The 19,805-nt window shown below is 32.2% G+C and overlaps 1 protein-coding gene across 1 annotated transcript in view; it reads right to left on the bottom strand.

The window, feature by feature from the left end:
* Positions 1-2,643: 2,643 nt before the first annotated feature.
* LOC127737811 (retinoblastoma-associated protein-like) overlaps positions 2,644-19,805 on the bottom strand; it is a 56,320-nt gene continuing 39,158 nt past the window's right edge. The window contains exons 24-27 of the mRNA XM_052248745.1: positions 19,124-19,247; positions 10,336-10,448; positions 8,521-8,607; positions 2,644-4,315 (exon numbers count right to left, since the gene is read on the bottom strand). Coding sequence (XP_052104705.1) covers positions 4,288-4,315; positions 8,521-8,607; positions 10,336-10,448; positions 19,124-19,247 — 352 coding nt within the window. The 3' untranslated portion in view covers positions 2,644-4,287. The remainder of the gene's footprint in view (positions 4,316-8,520; positions 8,608-10,335; positions 10,449-19,123; positions 19,248-19,805) is intronic.

Raw genomic sequence — 19,805 nt, 5'->3', positions numbered from 1 at the left:
GTCATTTTCAAAAAATGTCGAATTTTGAAATTGAAAAATTTATTCAAAGTTACTTATTCAAACAACCCTCTACATAAGCAAATCAAAACAAACAGTACTTAAAGAACAACATGTTAAAAGATGCAATCTTAATAATGTCATACAAGAATATCTTGAAACATTTTTTGATAGGTGGTACAATATTTTGTCTCTCCTGTTACCATTTTCAAAAGAAATTTTGGGTTATTAAGAAAAGGTTTAGATAAAATGTTAAGCTTGTTTTACGTAGCCAAATAGATGGTTTTCAAGAGAATAAACTTCTATATATATTCATTCTGTAAAATAGTAGATTATTTGCCAATTTTCCAGGTTGTACTGAAAAATGCCTCTAAAAATTGGTTTTCAAAGGTTGTAAAAATTACCACCAGTAATGCAAGTCTAAGATAGCAATTCATATTGTTCGGCTTTTTTTTCTCTCTTTCAAATAAACCCAACATCAAGTAAATTCTTCACAAGTTAGTTTACTTTTCTCTTTATTTCATTGGTAACAGGAACGTACGTTTATGATATGTCACTATATAAAAGTCTATCCTGTTACCTTTTTGTCTATCCTGTTACCGATATCAGTATTGCACCTGCAAATGCTTAATTGGGAAGAATAAGACGTTATAACTTTAAGATGAGTTCAAACATCGAAATATTTCATTCGTTTTGCAACTATATGTTAAGATAATTTATTTAACGACGTTTCTGTCTACAATTGTCTATCCTGTTACTGTAACCATAGCAACCATAGTAACAGGATAGACATAACAGGATAGACAAATCTCTTCATTTTTGAATGCTGTTGTGAAATGACTACTCCCTTTGGTGAAGTGATTATGGTTTTCTGTTGTGAATTTGATTTCCAACACGATATTGCACTTTTTACAAGTATACTGTTGGTGTAATTAATCAAAATTGTTGGTAACAGCAAAGACATGAAAAAAAGTACCCTCTATTTTTTTTCACTAAATGTCTTAAAATTTCTTTTCTCTACACTGTCGTACAAGAAACGTGGTGTTTTAAATGTAAAGGTAACTTTGAACTCTTGAAATCAACATTGACTGATTCGATATTCATAGGGAGAACAATATCACGGCTGATTTAAGTAGCGGTAACAGGATGGACATGAACCTCCCGTACGCTGATTGAATTTAGTTTGTAGATAATATGTTACATATAATGATTAAGAAGCTACGATTTTTAGTTAGAGTAATTATTAACATCCTTAAAAAGTCCCTTTTGCAGATATCAAGGCGATCAGAAAATCGGGAAAAAATCATTTGCAATGTGTTTTTCTGACACTGTACGCACACAAATACCCCCAAAATCGGACTTAAATACATTTTAATCTTATCAAAATAGATGTAAATCGTGTTTATTATCGATGTTCTGAATCATAAATCCGACAAGCTTTCATTTAAACCATTACAACTGAAATTTCCATTAGAAATACACATTTTAGCATGGGTGTACTGAAAATTCGACATTTTTTTAAAATGACCCATATAAGACAAAAACGCAAAAAAAATTGTACAAATCGTCATCAAAGGTCAATAACTCTAATAAGGAGTCAACTTAGGACTTATTTGTATGACTTGTCCTGATCATTTTTGCAATTTAAAGTTTCTCTCTATCTATTATAGTTTTCAAGATAATAGGCAAAAATGAAAAAAAAAAAGTTGTAAAATTTGTCACTCCTACAGGAAATCGTCTGACAGTTTTGATGTATATCGACAAATGGTAGAGCTCAACATTCTGAACAATTTTACCCGTTTCAGATTTCCTCTATTTATAATGGTAATCAGAATAATTGACAAAAGTTGCATTTTACCCCATATGTTCTATTTACAGCCACGTCCGCCATTTTTGTTGGCAGGCAGGGTCATCACATTTTTTAAACTAAATACCCTAGTGATGATTGTGGCCAAGTTCGATTCTATTTGGCCCAGTAGTTTCAGAGGAGAAGATTTTTGTAAAAGATTATAAAAATTTACGAAAAATTGTTAAAAATTGACTATAAAGGGCAATAACTCCTTAAGGGGTCAATTGACAATTTTGGTAATCGTTAACTTATCTGTAATTCTTACTTTGCCGAACATTATTGCTGTTTACAATTTATATCCATCTATAATAATATTCAAGATAATAACCAAAAACTGCAAAATTCCCTTAAAATTACTAATTCAGGGGCAGAAACCCAACAAAGGGTTGTCTGATTCATCTGAAAATTTCAGGGCAGATAGATCTTAACCTGATGAACATTTTTTCCCCGGTGTCAGATTTGCTCTAAATGCTTTAGTTTCAGAGATATAAACCAAAAACTGCATTTTACCCTATGTTCTATTTTTAGCCATATCTGCTATCTTGATTGGCGGGCGGGATCATCGGACACATTTTTTAAACTAGATACCCCAATGATGATTGTGGCCATGTTTGGTTAAATTTGGCCTAATAGTTTCAGAGGAGAAGATTTTTTTAAAAGTTAACAGACGACGACGGACGCCAAGTGATGAGAAAAGCTCACTTGGCCCTTTGGGCCAGGTAGCTAAAAATGTTATATATCTGTGTAGGAAAAAAAGAGGTGCATTTCTTTTATTTAAAGAGAGGCAAAATAATAACTTCCATATAATATCATTTTAATAAAGTCAGTTTAACAATGTAAACTTAACAATGTAATATTATCAACATCTCATGAAAAAAGTAAAAACCACAGTAGACATTCTTAAAATTTATCAGAGCATCCAAAATATTTATTTTACTTCTCCCAACTTTTTAACAATTAGACATTCTATAATCCACTTTTATAGTTATATGCAATCAGTATCATGTCTATGAAACAAAAACAAAACAAAACATTTGGCTGACAACACAAGAATCTTGTTATTAATTTCCTCAACATTTGTTTTAATGTGATTCACATACAAAGAACAGAACTAAGATTTTATCTTTTAAAATTGCTATAAAACAATAAAATGGATATTTTAACCAACAATTTAAAACTGAAGAAAAATATATTTTCCTCTACCACTATTTATCAATGAATATTAAAAGTCTTGAAATGAAAGAATACAAAAAGAAACATATAGAGAATATAACATTATAATTACATAATCTTTATATTTGAAGAACAAATACACACAACTGTACAGCAATATAGGAGGGCTCTTCCAAAGTGATGTATTTGACACCAATCACTATAAGAAACATAAAACTGACACAGTCTTAACAAACATTAATCATCACTGGGCTTTAACATAAACATGATTCTTTAATACATTTTATGTATGTATATAAATATATAAATATCATTTAAAAACTCAAGACCATTCTGTGTGCAAGAATAGGGGAGCATCAGAAGGAACATAAAATCTAATCGATGCTGGTGGTTTGTATTAAACAATGCAAAAAATTAAGGCAATATCTTGAATTGAATCTGATCTACTTATGTTCCTAATTGTAAGCAGAACAGATAGACCGCTTTCTGCAACCTATGTAATTTTGATAAAACTTTTCTTGGTCATGGCAAACTTATCTACGAGTTGTGGTCCGATTCACAGAAAAACAGTTGATACTATATATATATATATGGTACATCCACATTCATCAAAAAGTTCCTCTGATAACTCCTTTCATTCATTTCTGGAACAGCTCTCACAAGAGTGCATATAAAATTGATTAGTTCAGTAGCTATATATAGTAATCTCTAAAAATCTTTAATGTTTCCATTCCATGAGCTTCATAGGTATTTCAACACTGACATCATTTTAAAAATGCATTTAGCGTTTGCTAACAAAAGTCTTGTAATCAATTTTGATTAAGATTCAATTAATGTTTTTTTACAATTGCAAGAAATTAGAAATAATTAGCAGATACAATTTTAAATTCAGATTACAACAGAGCACCAATCCTCCGCCACATGTGTATTGTAGTCCCTTAACTAAGTCCTCCCTTTTCTCATTTAAAGTTACGGTTTAATCTCCTTCAACAGCATGTGTATAGTATTTTATTAAATGTGTCCTCCCTTTGTTGATTTAAAGCTTTAATTACAAGATTTCACTATCGCATCCTAATTGTTATTAAAGTGTTTCCTCCATCTAGAGCCTCCTGAGCAGGTGAAGTCCTTCGAACATAATGCCCATCTTTATCTCCATTTGAAATCATATCAAATTTTCTTAACTATATTAAGTTAAGTCCAAATGTATAAAATTATATTGCAACATTAAAATTGAGATCATCTATTTTGTAAATAATATCAAGCATTCCTCAACTCTGTTCTTTAGTTGATTTATCCCTAAAAAAAAAGAAAAACACATTATTTTTTCATTTCGCTTGGACTCCTGAAGGATATTGTAACAAGCCAATAATTGAAATAAATATTTGATTATGTTGTTAAAAAAAAAAAAACATTTCTCAAGTAACCCAGAAAAAAAAATATAACACAATGGGTATAAAAAAAAGAACATAAATATATTTCCATTTATGAACATACATTAATATCTGACTGACATACATATAACATCTGACTGACATACATATAACATCTGACTGACATACATATAACATCTGACTGACATACATTAACATCTGACTGACAAACATATAACATCTGACTGACATGCATTAACATCTGACTGACATACATATAACATCTGACTGACATGCATTAACATCTGACTGACATACATTAACATCTGACTGACAAACATATAACATCTGACTGACATATATATAACATCTGACTGACATACATTAATATCTGACTGACATACATATAACATCTGACTGACATACATATAACATCTGACTGACATGCATTAACATCTGACTGACATACATTAACATCTGACTGACAAACATATAATATCTGACTGACATACATATAACATCTGAATGATATATATATAATATCTGACTGACATACATATAACATCTGACTGATATACATATAACATCTGACTGACATGCATTAACATCTGACTGACATACATTAACATCTGACTGACAAACATATAATATCTGAATGACATACATATAACATCTGACTGACATACATATAACATCTGACTGACATGCATCAACATCTGACTGACATACATTAAAATCTGACTGACAAACATATAACATCTGACTGACATACATATAACATCTGATTGACATACATTAACATCTGACTGACATACATTAACATCTAACTGACATACATATAAGACATACATTAACATTTGACTGACATACATATAACATCTGACTGACATACATATAATATCTGACTGACATACATATAACATCTGACTGACATACATGTAACATCTGACTGACATACATGTAACATCTGACTGACATACATATAACATCTGACTGACATACATTAATATCTGACTGACATACATATAAGACATACATTAACATTTGACTGACATACATATAACATCTGACTGACATACATGTAACATCTGACTGACATACATATAATATCTGACTGACATACATATAACATCTGACTGACATATATATAACATCTGACTGACATACATTAATATCTGACTGACATACATATAACATCTGACTGACATACATATAACATCTGACTGACATACATTAATATCTGACTGACATACATATAAGACATACATTAACATTTGACTGACATACATATAACATCTGACTGACATACATGTAACATCTGACTGACATACATATAATATCTGACTGACATACATATAACATCTGACTGACATATATATAACATCTGACTGACAAACATTAATATCTGACTGACATACATATAACATCTGACTGACATACATATAACATCTGACTGACATGCATTAACATCTGACTGACATACATTAACATCTGACTGACAAACATATAATATCTGACTGACATACATATAACATCTGACTGATATACATATAACATCTGACTGACATGCATCAACATCTGACTGACATACATTAACATCTGACTGACAAACATATAACATCTGACTGACATACATATAACATCTGATTCACATACATTAACACCTGACTGACATACATTAACATCTGACTGACATACATATAAGACATACATTAACATTTGACTGACATACATATAACATCTGACTGACATACATATAACATCTGACTGACATACATATAACATCTGACTGACATACATACAACATCTGACTGACATACATATAACATCTGACTGACATATATATAACATCTGACTGACATACATATAAGACATACATTAACATTTGACTGACATACATATAACATCTGACTGACATACATATAACATCTAACTGACATGCATATAATATCTGACTGACATACATATAACATCTGACTGACATACATATAACATCTGACTGACATACATTAACATCTGACTGACAAACATATAACATCTGACTGACATGCATTAACATCTGACTGACATACATATAACATCTGACTGACATGCATTAACATCTGACTGACATACATTAACATCTGACTGACAAACATATAACATCTGACTGACATATATATAACATCTGACTGACATACATTAACATCTGACTGACATACATATAACATCTAACTGACATGCATATAATATCTGACTGACATACATATAACATCTGACTGACATACATATAACATCTGACTGACATGCATTAACATCTGACTGACATACATATAACATCTGACTGACATACATGTAACATCTGACTGACATACATATAACATCTGACTGACATGCATTAACATCTGACTGACATACATATAACATCTGACTGACATGCATTAACATCTGACTGACATAAATATAACATCTGACTGAAATACATATAACATCTGACTGACATACATTTACATCTGACTGACAAACATATAAGACATACATTAACATTTAACTGACATACATATAACAAGTATGATACTAACCAATATGTAGATTTTTTTAATTACCAACTCTTACGTACCAATTAAGAAAGCAATGATAGGATGTGTGTGTGTGTATGCTACATACATGTATGTCTTTGTGTACTTTGTAAAACAGGGCCCAGCTGAATTTTCAAAAATTTCCCAGTAATCTTCCAATCAAAGGGTGAATGTGCTGAAAAGGCAGTTACCTACAGGATTTATGATCGTATAGCCAGGATTGATTATAATCAAACATATTACTTTTCAGGAAAGGCTAACAACATCAGATATTTAGACATTTTTCAATTATTATGGCATGGAAATGATAATTCTACATTGCATTTCCAAAGAACATATTATTGTATGAGTACCTATATTAACGCACAAATATCTTTTAATATAAAATTTTACCGTCTACAGAGCAACTTAGGATTGACTTTTTCTACAAACAAATTGATTTTTTGCTTTATATTCAACAAAGTGCAATTGAATATTTAGGGTAAATTTTAGTTTTCACCATTAGTGGTTATTCACATTGAGTTTAATAACTCAATGTTTTTGAGATAAACATTGAGTTATAATGATACATCTCTAAGTGTCCACTTCAAAGGAAATCGTTTTTCTTCAAAAAATTATTCCGAGCAAAAAATTAAATAATTCCGAGTATAAATCCAAGAAAAGACCATGCCAGGTCACCAATTATTGTTTTTGATTTTCTACGTCTATATCTGAGAAAGCATGATGCTACCATATTTTTGTTACATCATGTATGTAATATAAAAATAATGCAACTCTTATCAAAAATTTTGAAAACTTACAAAACACCGTTCTTTACTTCACAATGTCAATGAATTACTATAAAAAACACAGATTATCACAAATAGAAGGAGAAAGAATTCCACTTTTCGGGATTTCAATGGTGACATATTTACCCTACACGTAGAAACAAAATGTCTATTGCCTGATACCATGAAAGGTATTAAGGCACTGTCTTTAAAAAACAAAAAGTGACACCAACTGGCATGTTCCTCTTGATGACAAAGATAAAGCTAAGAATGTATTTTCTAGGTTAAAATACAGCTCAAATTTGTAAACACTTAGTTTCGTTGGATTAATCAATAACCAATTTTTTTCAGCAAATCAAAGGTCATAAAAAGAAATGTAAAATCTCTTAACAAATTACTTCAGCAAACAGGACAAATGGACAAATAAAATGACCTACTGCTGGAAAAGTTATGTTATATATGAATGTGAAAATTTTGTCCTGTCGTTGTGGTCCAGTAGGGCCTCCTCTATTCCAAATTGCAAAAGAACTGATTTTAAAAATGTAACCTCAACATGTGACTGCATATTCTATAAAATCTCCAAAAGTTTTACTGCCTGAAAAGAGAAGTCTAAGCAGACAAATGTCACAATATACTTACTTTCCTTCTTGCTAAGCAGACAAATGTCACAATATACCTACTTTTCTTCTTGCTAAGCAGACAAATGTCACAATATACTTACTTTTCTTCTTGCTAAGCAGACAAATGTCACAATACACTTACTTTTCTTCTTGCTAAGTGGACACATGTCACAATATAATACTTACTTTCCTTCTTGTGAACTGAAAGTCAACACTTTGGAGGACATTTTCGACTTCTTTATAACAATAGGATCAGGAACGTCATTTGAGCCACTGAAAAATATCATTTAATAGAATAATTTACCACTAATTATCAACATTTTTTCACAAATGTAGAAAGTACACATGTAAAAGAAGTAACGTTATGATTATTTTCAAGTCCATGGATGTAGTGGTGAAATATTGAAATACCATCACAGATTTCTAGGATGTGGATGTTAATCCTAACTAAAATCAGTGAAGTATAATTTGTGGGTCACAGTGAAACAAATTTAACTGAATTGTATTATTAAATGTAAAAGGAATGGAGTATTAAAATACTGAATAATAAACAATGGATCATGAGAAATTGACACATATCTAATCTAATTACACATTATTGAGATGGAAGCCATCTCTGTGGGCCCCGCTGTGAATAACGTGTAGTAAAAAATTTCCATCTTTACCATAGGACATGGGGTTGTCAACTGAAACCAAAGTTTTTGACCTTGACTTTTGACCTAGGAAGTTGTACATACATTATGACACACCCTCTGGTGTTGATTAATATACATGTCAAGTATAAACTTTGAAATCATAATGGTTCTCAAGATATAGAGCGGACACGATCTTTACCATAGGACATGAGGTTGTCAACTGAAACCAAAGTTTTTGACCTTGACCTTTGACCTAGGAAATTGTACAAACATTATGACACACCCTTTGGTGTTGGTTAATATACATGTCAAGTATAAAGTATGAAATTATAACAGTTCTCTAGATAGAGAGCGGACACAATTTGTTACGGACGGACGGACAGACTGATCACTATAGGGCGACCCACCATTCCGTGGGGCCCTAATTAATACCTGTTATCCATGGGTAAAATAAAAGAACAGAGTTCCAATGTCCCCTGCGTTGCACATATTTTATCTTTCCAAAGTACAAGGGCAATAACTACTTTTTTTTTTGTTCTTTAAAACTTTTTATATATATCTTAAAGAAATGTAGGCTTCAAAGCAAATGTAATGCGATTTCCGTTATCATTTTAATATATTTCCAAAGGGCATAACTCTTTAAAAATATTTGATCAGCACTTATTTTCCAAAGTGTCAAAGACATTGCTGATATAAACCTATGATACATGTTTCATAAAATTCTGGCAAGAATTGTACACATGAGAGCACTAACAATGCCATTTTCCACATAATCAACATTTCTAAGGGGCACAACTCTTTCAAAAATTATTGATCAGCACTGATTTTCGAACTCGTCCAAGAAATTGCTGATAGAAACCTATGATACAAGTTTCATAAAAATCTGGCAAGAATTGTACACGTGAGAGCGGTAACAAGACTGGACGGACAGACTAATGGATGGATGCCCGATATTTCTATGTCCCCCTGCAAAGCGTTGGGCGGGAGACAATAAAGGTCTTAGTGGGCTAGTTGTATTTGATGTATCATGGAATATTTAAAGATCCTTAATAAATGATATATCATAGATATAACATCATGAGTTGTTGAGAAGTGAACCACAACACAAAAATTTCTCCTTATTATTGAAATAAAATATGTCATAGTGCCTCTAATGTTGAACTCTGTTATTTACAGTGAATTACATGAGTGAAATATATTTATGTAAATCCTTATGTCACTTTTCTAGAGAATTAAGATTTTAGTAAGTATATATGTAGAATATCAAATGTAAATAGATTTCATAATCAACTTTAAATACCCAACCAAATGCATAATTTCCACTGATTTATGATGCTGTGAACTTTAGAAAGTCTGTCTTACTTACTTTAGAGCACTTTCATCAGGCAGTTGTTCAAATCTAAGTCTTTTGTGACTCTTTGGTGTAGTTCCTTTAGCTTTATATACTATCTCATTGATCTTTTGCAACTTTTCTCCAGACTAAAAATATAAATAAACTTATTTTTTTAAGTACATTGTATGCCAACCCCCCAAGAAAAACAAACAAACAAACAAAACCTCCCAAAAAACATATACAGGTAAATAACTATTTAAATAAGATACTTGTATGCACAAAGCATTGATAGATTTTCATTTTGCATCCTGGTAAGATCCACTGTAGGAGTGGGGGCTATAGTACTTTGAAAATATTATACCCTTACTCTAAGAGTAGGAGCTATAGTGCATTCACTTTGTCTATCAGTCAGTCTGTCCTTCAATCCATTTATCTGAAAATATTTCTGCCACATTTTTTTTATAGTTTTTTTTTCAGCCAGTCTTTATAACTGGGACACATACCCCGAAGAAGACACTAAACTTAACTTTGATTTAAACAATAATTTGAGTATTATAGTTTGCTCATAAAAGATGCAGGATACCAGGAGATTATAATAAACAAGAGTGCACACAATGATATGTCTCGCCTGCTTTAACAAACCATGATTGATTTTATGCTGATAGTCCTAAAGATAAAATTTTACTACAAGTATCACATAAACTTAACATTATCAATGAGCCATGAAAATGAGGCCAAGGTCAAATAAAACCAGCCAGACTGACATGCACACCTTGCAATCATTCCATACATTAAATATAGTTAACCTTTTGATTATAGTATATAAGAAACAGACCAAACCAAAAAAAAACTTAATATTGACCAATGAGCCATGAAAATGAGGTTAAGGACAAATGACACCTGTCAGACAGACATGTACACCTTACAATCATTCCACACATCAAATACAGTTGACATATTGCTTATAGCATAAGAAAAATAGACCAAAACACAAAAACTAATCATTAACCAATGAACCGTGAAAATGAAGTTAAGGTCAGATGAAACCTACCAGACTGACATGTAGACCTTGCAAGGAACCCATATACAAAATATAGTTGTCCTATTACACATCATAAGTGAGAAATTCACATGACAAAAAACCTCAAATTTTTCTTCAAGCAGTCACTGAATCATGAAAATCAGGTCACAGACAATGGACATATGATGGACAGAAAATTTCGTAACATAAGGCATCTGCATACAAAGTATGAAGCCTTCTACCCTCTGGAATAGAAGGCTTAATACAAATAATTTACACTGCCGCCACTGGATTGTAATCTGTATGCGACTTTCATCGCAGGCGAGACAAAAATCATTATGGCCAATTTAGGATAAAGTAGTGTGTACATTATGAGACAAGAGGCTCATGAGAGCCTGATATCGCTCACCTGTAATTTCAGTTTCAGGCATTTGACTTATTTGTAGATCTTACTTTGCTGAACAATTTTGTCATTTACACTTTCTCTCTTTCTATAATAATATTAAAGATAATACATAACCCAAAACTGTAAAATTTCCTAAAAATTAACTATTTCTGGACAGTAACCCAACAATGAGTTGTCCTATGTATGAAGATTACTTGACATGTATATCTAAACCTGTTTCACACTTTCATCTATGTCAGATTTGTTCTTACTTCTTTAGTTTTTGAGATGAAAGCCAAAAACTTCATTTGACCCCTATGTTCTATTTTGAGAAACGGCCGCCATGTTTTTGCATGGATCAATCCCCGAATACAATCTATAAACTAGATACCCTAAGGAACATTCAATTAAAGTTTTTAAGTATTTGGCCAAGTAGTTTCAGAGAAGAAGGTTTTTGAAAAATTAACTAGACTTTCACAAATAATGTAAAAAAAAAAAAAGTTTTATGGGCAATAACTCCTCAAGGGGTAAATTGACTATTTTGATCATGTTGACGTATTTGTAAATCTTACTTAGCTGAACATTTATTGCCATTTATACTTTCTCTCGATTTATTATAATATTAAAGAAAATAACCAAAAACAGTAATAAAAATAAACTATTTTCAACAGTAACCCAACAATGGGTTGTCGAACTTGTCTGAAAATTTCAGAACAGATAGATCATGACCCATTCATCACTTTAACTCCCTTTCACTATTGCTCTAACTGCTGTAGTTTTTGAGATATAAGCCAAAAACCGCTTTTGTCTCCTATGTTCTATATTTAGCCATGGCGGCCATGTTTGTTAATAGATCAATAGAACAATTTATAAACTAGATACCCTAAGAAACATTCAGTTAAAGTTTGGAAGTATTTGGCCCAGTATTTTCAGAAAAGAAGATTTTTGAAAAAGTAATAAGACTTGCACGATAAAAAATGTAAACTAGAGGCTCTCAAGAGCCTGTGTCGCTCACCTGTATTTACTGATGCTTTGGAAATCATGTAAAATAAGGTTAAAATCATAATTAATAGTATTATATATTAGATATTATAATGATATCTAAAATAATAACAAAAAACTGCAAAATTTTTGTAAAATTACTTACTCAGGGGCAGCAACCCAACAACGGGTTGTCGGATTCGTCTGAAAATTTCAGGGCAGATAAATCTAAATTTGATGAACATTTTTGCCGCCTGTCAGATTTGCTCTAAATGCTTTAGTTTCAGAGATATAAACCAATCAAAGAGCTGAAAGCTCTGAGGAAAAATGACGCCACTGTCTCTAATATTGTGATATTTTTTATGCAAGTCTTGATTTTCACATACCGTAATAAGTTTAACATTGCAACATGTCTCGTGAGCATATAATTGATATTCGTATATGTGTCTGTTTTTTCAGTACAAATGAATAGGTCAAGACTACCTGAATGATCTACAGTATCCAATTACTACTGGCTGTTTTTTTTGTATAAATAAATAGGTCAAGACTACCGGAATGATCTACAATATCCAATGACTACTGGCTGTTCTTTTGTACTAATAAAAAGGTCAAGACTATTTGAATGATCTACAATATCCAATGACTACTGGCTGTTCTTTTGTACATATAAATAAAGACTACCTGAATGATCTAAAGTATTCTAAGTAATGTGATTTTTTTCTTGCAATTACATTTTTCTAAATCAAGAATATAGACTACTAGTATCCTTTTCAAACCAAATGATTATGAAGAGCCTGTTGTTAGCAAGCTCTTATACCCCACATACTCATTAAATAAGTTACTAGTGACCTAGTTATTTCTGTTACTTGAAGCAAATTATATTTCTGTATATTTAGACAATAGTATAATATTGTTTTACTAGTTTTATTTCACCTTGAAGATTAGACAAATAGGGATACTCTTTCGATGTTTTATTTCATGTCAGTCAGGTCGCTTTATATGAAACTTGAAACCACTTCTCTGCCATATTGTTATTTTATAACAACTCTGCCCTTGACCATGTTGATCCATGTTGATCCATGTAATTGATATTCATTCTTTAACCATATATCATAGTCAGTTAGTTTTTGATTTTGCACTCCCACACCACCTTTCATGTCTTTCAGGTCAAATGTCTGTCTCCATTTAAGTTAATGACATTGAACAATCATGGTATTAAACACAATTTCAATAGTGATAATGCTGTTCTCGTGGGTCACCATATATTCAACTTGGGTAGCATTCCAATTATTGAAATTTGTGTCAGATTAGAACAATGATCTAGATCTTTAGGAATGGATCTTATAATTTAATATGAAGCCATAGTATGGGACCCCTACATGGTAACAAAAAAAAAAAAAAGCTTGAAAGGATACAATGTCAAGCGGCAAAATCTATCACCAGAGATTACAAATCAAAAGAGGATGGACGGGATACGTCTCTAAAATGCTTGCTGAACTGGAACTACAGCAAGATCTCCAGACAAGACGAACAAAGCGTTGAAGCCAGAAGGTAATATTTATGTAAAAAGTAGTTGAGGGGCTGATTCCCGCTATTGAACCATACTGTCATTCTATAATATCATTGCGTAAGTATTTCTGTATTGGCCTTGTTATTGGTCCATGTCTTGGGTGTATTGGTCTGAGGCGAAGCAGAAGGCCAATACTGCTGGCCGAGGACCAATAATAAGGCCAATACAGAAATACACGTAATAGTATCTTTTTTAATTAACTTCAGTGTTACAATATTTTTTTTATTTCATTTCACAAGAGATAAACATTTTTACCTTGAAGTGGAACTATCCAAATCTCAGTTTCCTTTTATAAGATGCAATATCTAATGATTCGGTGCCGTTTGACTGCTGGCCGAGAACCAATAATAAGGCCAATACAGAAATACACGTAATAGTATCTTTATTAATTAACTACAGTGTTACAATATTTTTTTTATTTCATTTCACAAGAGATAAACTTTTTTACCTTGAAGTGGAACTATCCAAATCTCAGTTTCTTTTTATAAGATGCTGTGACGAAAAAGAGAGGACTGTCGGGTAACTGGGGGAACTAGAAATGCCTGAACCTGACGACGACGAATGAAAGTGATGGCAATTTCCTAATACTCCTGTGGTACTCCGCTTTCTCTCAGGTTGATCCTCCAAGTATTGTTAAGTTTCATGAATCAGGTAGCGTTGTACTGAGAATGTTCCTGGTCACATAAATTATAAGTGGATCCTTGAGTAGTGTATAACTAAAAGATACTCGGAAGTCAATGATAAGTTCAACTTGTATTAAAAAGACATGTGGAATATACGCAATTTAACAATGCATAGTAAACGGACGGTATTACAATAAATTCACCCTACAGACTACAAAACTCTTGACTTCTTACTGACTAAAATAGTGCCTAACCCCCCTATTTATACTCCCCCAATTAACCTGAATAATCATAAAACACTTAACTCCCTTAACCAATGAAAAAGTGACACATAAACTGGTAGGGCTAGTAGGGCACCTGGTAGGGCACTACAGCTCCAGTGGTAGGGCTGGTAGGGCACCTGGTAGGGCTCTGCAAACTAGGTCAACAAAACAGGAAATGTCTGTCATTGATAGTTAAATTACATTTATGAAACAAAGAACAACCTTTAAAAACAGTGGGCTGACTAATTATAACTGACAAACTTATATATGAATGATGAAACTTGTTAACCCCACCTTAAAAAGAGTAAAGTAAATGATAACACTATTGCTATAACTGTAAATACATACAAATACATATAAAATCTTGAAAAAGGGGGAGAATACCAAAATACAATATTCATTACAATGCAATATCTAATGATTCCGTGCCGTTTGAAGTATCTTCAGCCTTTTCTCGTCTGATGAATTTTTCTACCCTTTCCAGTCACTATAAAGTGTTACAACTTTAATTTAGACACAACACATAAATAGTAATCTGAAAGGTACTGCCATTGCATGTGTAATGCAAATATATTTAAAAAAAAAATAATGTAAGAGTTGAAATTGATACAACTATCCATAAGTCAATTGACCAAAGAACGAAGATTTGCACAATTACAGAATGCATATGCCTGGTTCTGGTTTAAAAATAAACGACCGTTTAAATACAAAACATGAGAAGCGACAGTAAACAGTAAAAATCGATTTGTACCATCGACATGATGAAATTATGAGGTCGTCAAGAAATGAACTTTGTGATAATTTACTCGTTCCCCAAACCGGAAATAATCCCATAGTCTACTTTCAAAATGCTTTTTAAATGAATGGGACCGTCTTTAACCTAAAATATATGCCATACTGAACGTTTCAGCTTGTTTATGGTGAGTAAACCTGCGTCTTACAAACAACTGTTTTTACTTTCAGTTTGAGTTTATCGTGACTTACGATCTAAAAACTAGAGACGTTCCGAAATCCTGTTTTGTAAACAAAGATTCATACGCACCGCGTGGGTATAACCGTATTACTAATTTCCGATTTTTTAAATCTTCGTAAATCTGGATAAAGACCATTTTTCTATCCAATGGATATCAAAATGATTCCGATTTTCACTTTTTTTAATGATTGTAAAGTTGAAATGGCATGAAAGGCTGACATTATTTAGGAGAACTATTTTGTCTAGTGATTGCTGATCATTGGAGGGTAAAAAGTCCAACACCATAACAAAACGGATCTATTTATCATGTATACATACCGATTGTTTACGATTGTAAGACATGTGAATAAAAGTGAAAGCTCGAATAAATACGAAAAATATAACAAAGGGATAGCTCCAAATACCATTTAATAACAAAAAACATATGGACAGGTCAAGATATCTTTTTGGTAAATAAAATAAAGTATGTAAACTGGTTCCCGTCCATCAACACTTTGTTCGAGTGTAGCGTAATACAAGCAGATTCCAGTTAGTATGTAAAATAGTAAATATGAAACCGAGTGCGGTAGGCGGAGGCAATAATCGACTTCCGTAAGTTCTGGTCAATGGTATCGGAAACATGCCGCTGATAGCGTCATTTTCCAAAAACTGCATTTTACCCCTATGTTCTATTTTTAACCAAGTCGGCCATGATGGTTGGAAGGCGGGATCATCAGACAAATTTTTTAAACTATATACCCTAATAATGATTATGGCCAAGTATGGTTAAATTTGTCTCAGTAGTTTCAGAGAAGAAGATTTTTGTAAAAGATTACAAAAATTTACAAAAAATTGTTAAAAATTGACTATTAAGGGCAATAACTCCTAAAGGTCTAAAACCACTAATTTATAGCCCCATTGCTTTCTATGTTAAATTCTGCAATTTCAAGCATAAATGGCTACTTTATCTTAAGTTCAAATAAAGTGGCAGTTATTTCATGTCAAAACTGTACCTTATGCTGACTTGTGCTGAAAAAATCAACATACCTTTAATTGCATATTAGAGCGTACTGGTTCCCGGAAGTTTGATAGTACAAAAACAGGAACTTCTGATCTGAACAACAGGCCAAATGAGTCCTCCTATTAAAATTTCCTATACTTCTTTATTATTCAAATAAAACTTTCAACAAGGGTTCTACAGTGACCCCAAGTCCCCAAGCTTTCATTTGATACTAAAACTACCCAAATATTCCCACTATTGACAAAGATACAGCTATGCGTAGGAACTATTTTGTTTAAAATATGTACTACTTTCTTGTATGTTCTTTCCGACCGGGCCTGAATTAGTGGTTCTATACCTAAAGGGGTCGACTGGCAATTTTGGTCATGACAACTTATTTGTAGATCTTACTTTGCTGAACATTATTGCTGTTTACAATTTATCTCTATCTATAATAATATTCAAGATAATAACCAAAAACTGTTAAATTTCCTTAAAATTACCAATTCAGGGGCAGCAACCCAACAACAGATTGTCAGATTTGTCTGAAAATTTCAGGGCAGATAGATCTTGACCTGATAATCAGTTTTCCCCTATGTCAGATTTACTCTAAATGCTTTGGTTTCAGAGATATAAGCCAAAATCTACATTTTACCCCTATGTTCTATTTTTAGCCATGGCGGCCATCTTGGTTGTTTGGCGGGGTCATCGGACACATTTTTTAAACTAGATACCCTAATGATGATTGTGGCCAAATTTGGTTAAATTTGGCACAGTGGTTTCAGAGGAGAAGATTTTTGTAAAAAGCTAACGACGACGGACGCCAAGTGATGAGAAAAGCTCACTTGGCCCTTTGGGCCAGGTAAGCTAAAAATAAATGTTTCAAGGGCAATAACTCCTTAAGAAGTCAATTGACTATTTTGATCATTTGACTTTTTTGTATATCCTACTTAGCTGAACATTTTTGCTATTTACATTTTCTCTCTATCTATTATAATGTTAAAGATAATAACCAAAAACAATAAAATTTCATAAAAATAAACTATTTAGGACATTTACCATACAATGGGTGGTCCAATTGGTCTGAAAATTTCATAGCAGATAGATTTTGACTTATTCATCACCTTAACCCCTTTGTCACTTTTGCTCTAACTGCTATAGTTTTTGAAATAAAAGCCAAAAACTGCATTTGACCCTATGTTCTATTTTTAGCCATGGCGGCCATGTTTGTTAATAGATCAAAACTTCGGATACATTTTATAAACCAGTTACCCTAAGGAACATTCAGTTTAAGTTTAGAAGTATTAGGCTCAGTAGTTTGAGAGAAGATTTTTAAATGTAATCAAACCTGATGAACAAATTGTGTAAAATTGTCTTTAAAGGGCAATAACTCTTAAAGGGGTCAATTGACAATTTTGGTCATAAAACTTTTTTGTACATCTTACTTTGCTGTACATTTTTGCTGTTTACAGTTTATCTTTATCTTCAATAATATTCAAGTTAATAACTAAAAACTGCAAAATTTCCTTAAAATTACCAATTTAGTGGCAGCAACCCAACAATGGGTTGTTGGATTCATCTGAAAATTTCAGGGCAGATAGATCTTGACCTATTGAACATTTTTAACACCTCAGATTTGCTCTAAATGAATTAGTTTTTGAGATAAAAGCCAAAAACTGCATTTGACCCCTAGGTCCTATTTTTAGTCATGGCAGCAATGTTTGTTGATGGATCAAAACTTCAGAAACAATTTATTAACAAGATACCCTAAGGAACATTCAGTTAAAAGTTTGAAGGTATTTGGTCCAGTAGTTTCAGAGAAGATTCTTGAAATAGTTTAGGACGATAGATGCCAAGTGATGACATAAGCTCACATGGGGCCCTTTAGGCCTGGTGAGCTAAAAAAGGTGTGAGTATCCAATATTTGGTTGATATTCATACATAACATGCAACAAGTAATACATATCATTATCCTGGTCGCATAATCCCAAGAAATTAGTAGTATCTTAATTTTTGAATGACTTACACCAACACCTTCACCAAAACTGTATAGCTGTCTGGATCTAGGGGTCATCTGACTAGGTGAAGATGGGGCCTTGAATGGAGAATCTTTCAACGGTGAAATATAAAAATGTTTTCTGTTTGGAAGACTGTAAAATAAATGAATAGTAATTAATCAACCAATAGTTGTCTTGGTACTTCAATATATCCAGTTACGTTATAAAATCCATATGCAGATTCATATCACATGGCGAAGGCTTATTCTTAATACTTTAAAATGAAATACCTTTATATATACACATATGTGTGCGTCATGGACATTTTTTCAATACAATTTCAGAAACTTTAAGAGGACTTAAAAGTGTGGGTTATTTTTTCGTGAAAAAAAGTCACTGAATTTCAACAGATTTTGTATTTTAACAGAGGTCACAACATGAAATCCTACCATTTTGTAAAACCTCAAAAAACCATTTGTCAAATTCAAAAATTTAAAATACAAATGATTTTATTGATTTCAAAATGCAAAGTCATACAGGTTAAAGCGAGGTCAGACCTACATACAGGAAAGCTAAAATCAGACCAGCATATAATAAAAGGTCAAGAGTTTAACAATTTTGTTACAGCTCACTAGCCCAGGACTACTGGTAGCAGGATTTTATTGTTCCGATTTCAATCAGGTAAGACTTAGTAACAAAAGGCAATCAAGA

Source organism: Mytilus californianus, unplaced genomic scaffold (assembly GCF_021869535.1).
Source record: "Mytilus californianus isolate M0D057914Y unplaced genomic scaffold, xbMytCali1.0.p SCAF_4, whole genome shotgun sequence".
Lineage (NCBI taxonomy): Eukaryota > Metazoa > Mollusca > Bivalvia > Mytilida > Mytilidae > Mytilus > Mytilus californianus.
Note: the sequence above shows the minus strand (reverse complement) of the source record. Positions and strands in the feature narration are given on the sequence as shown.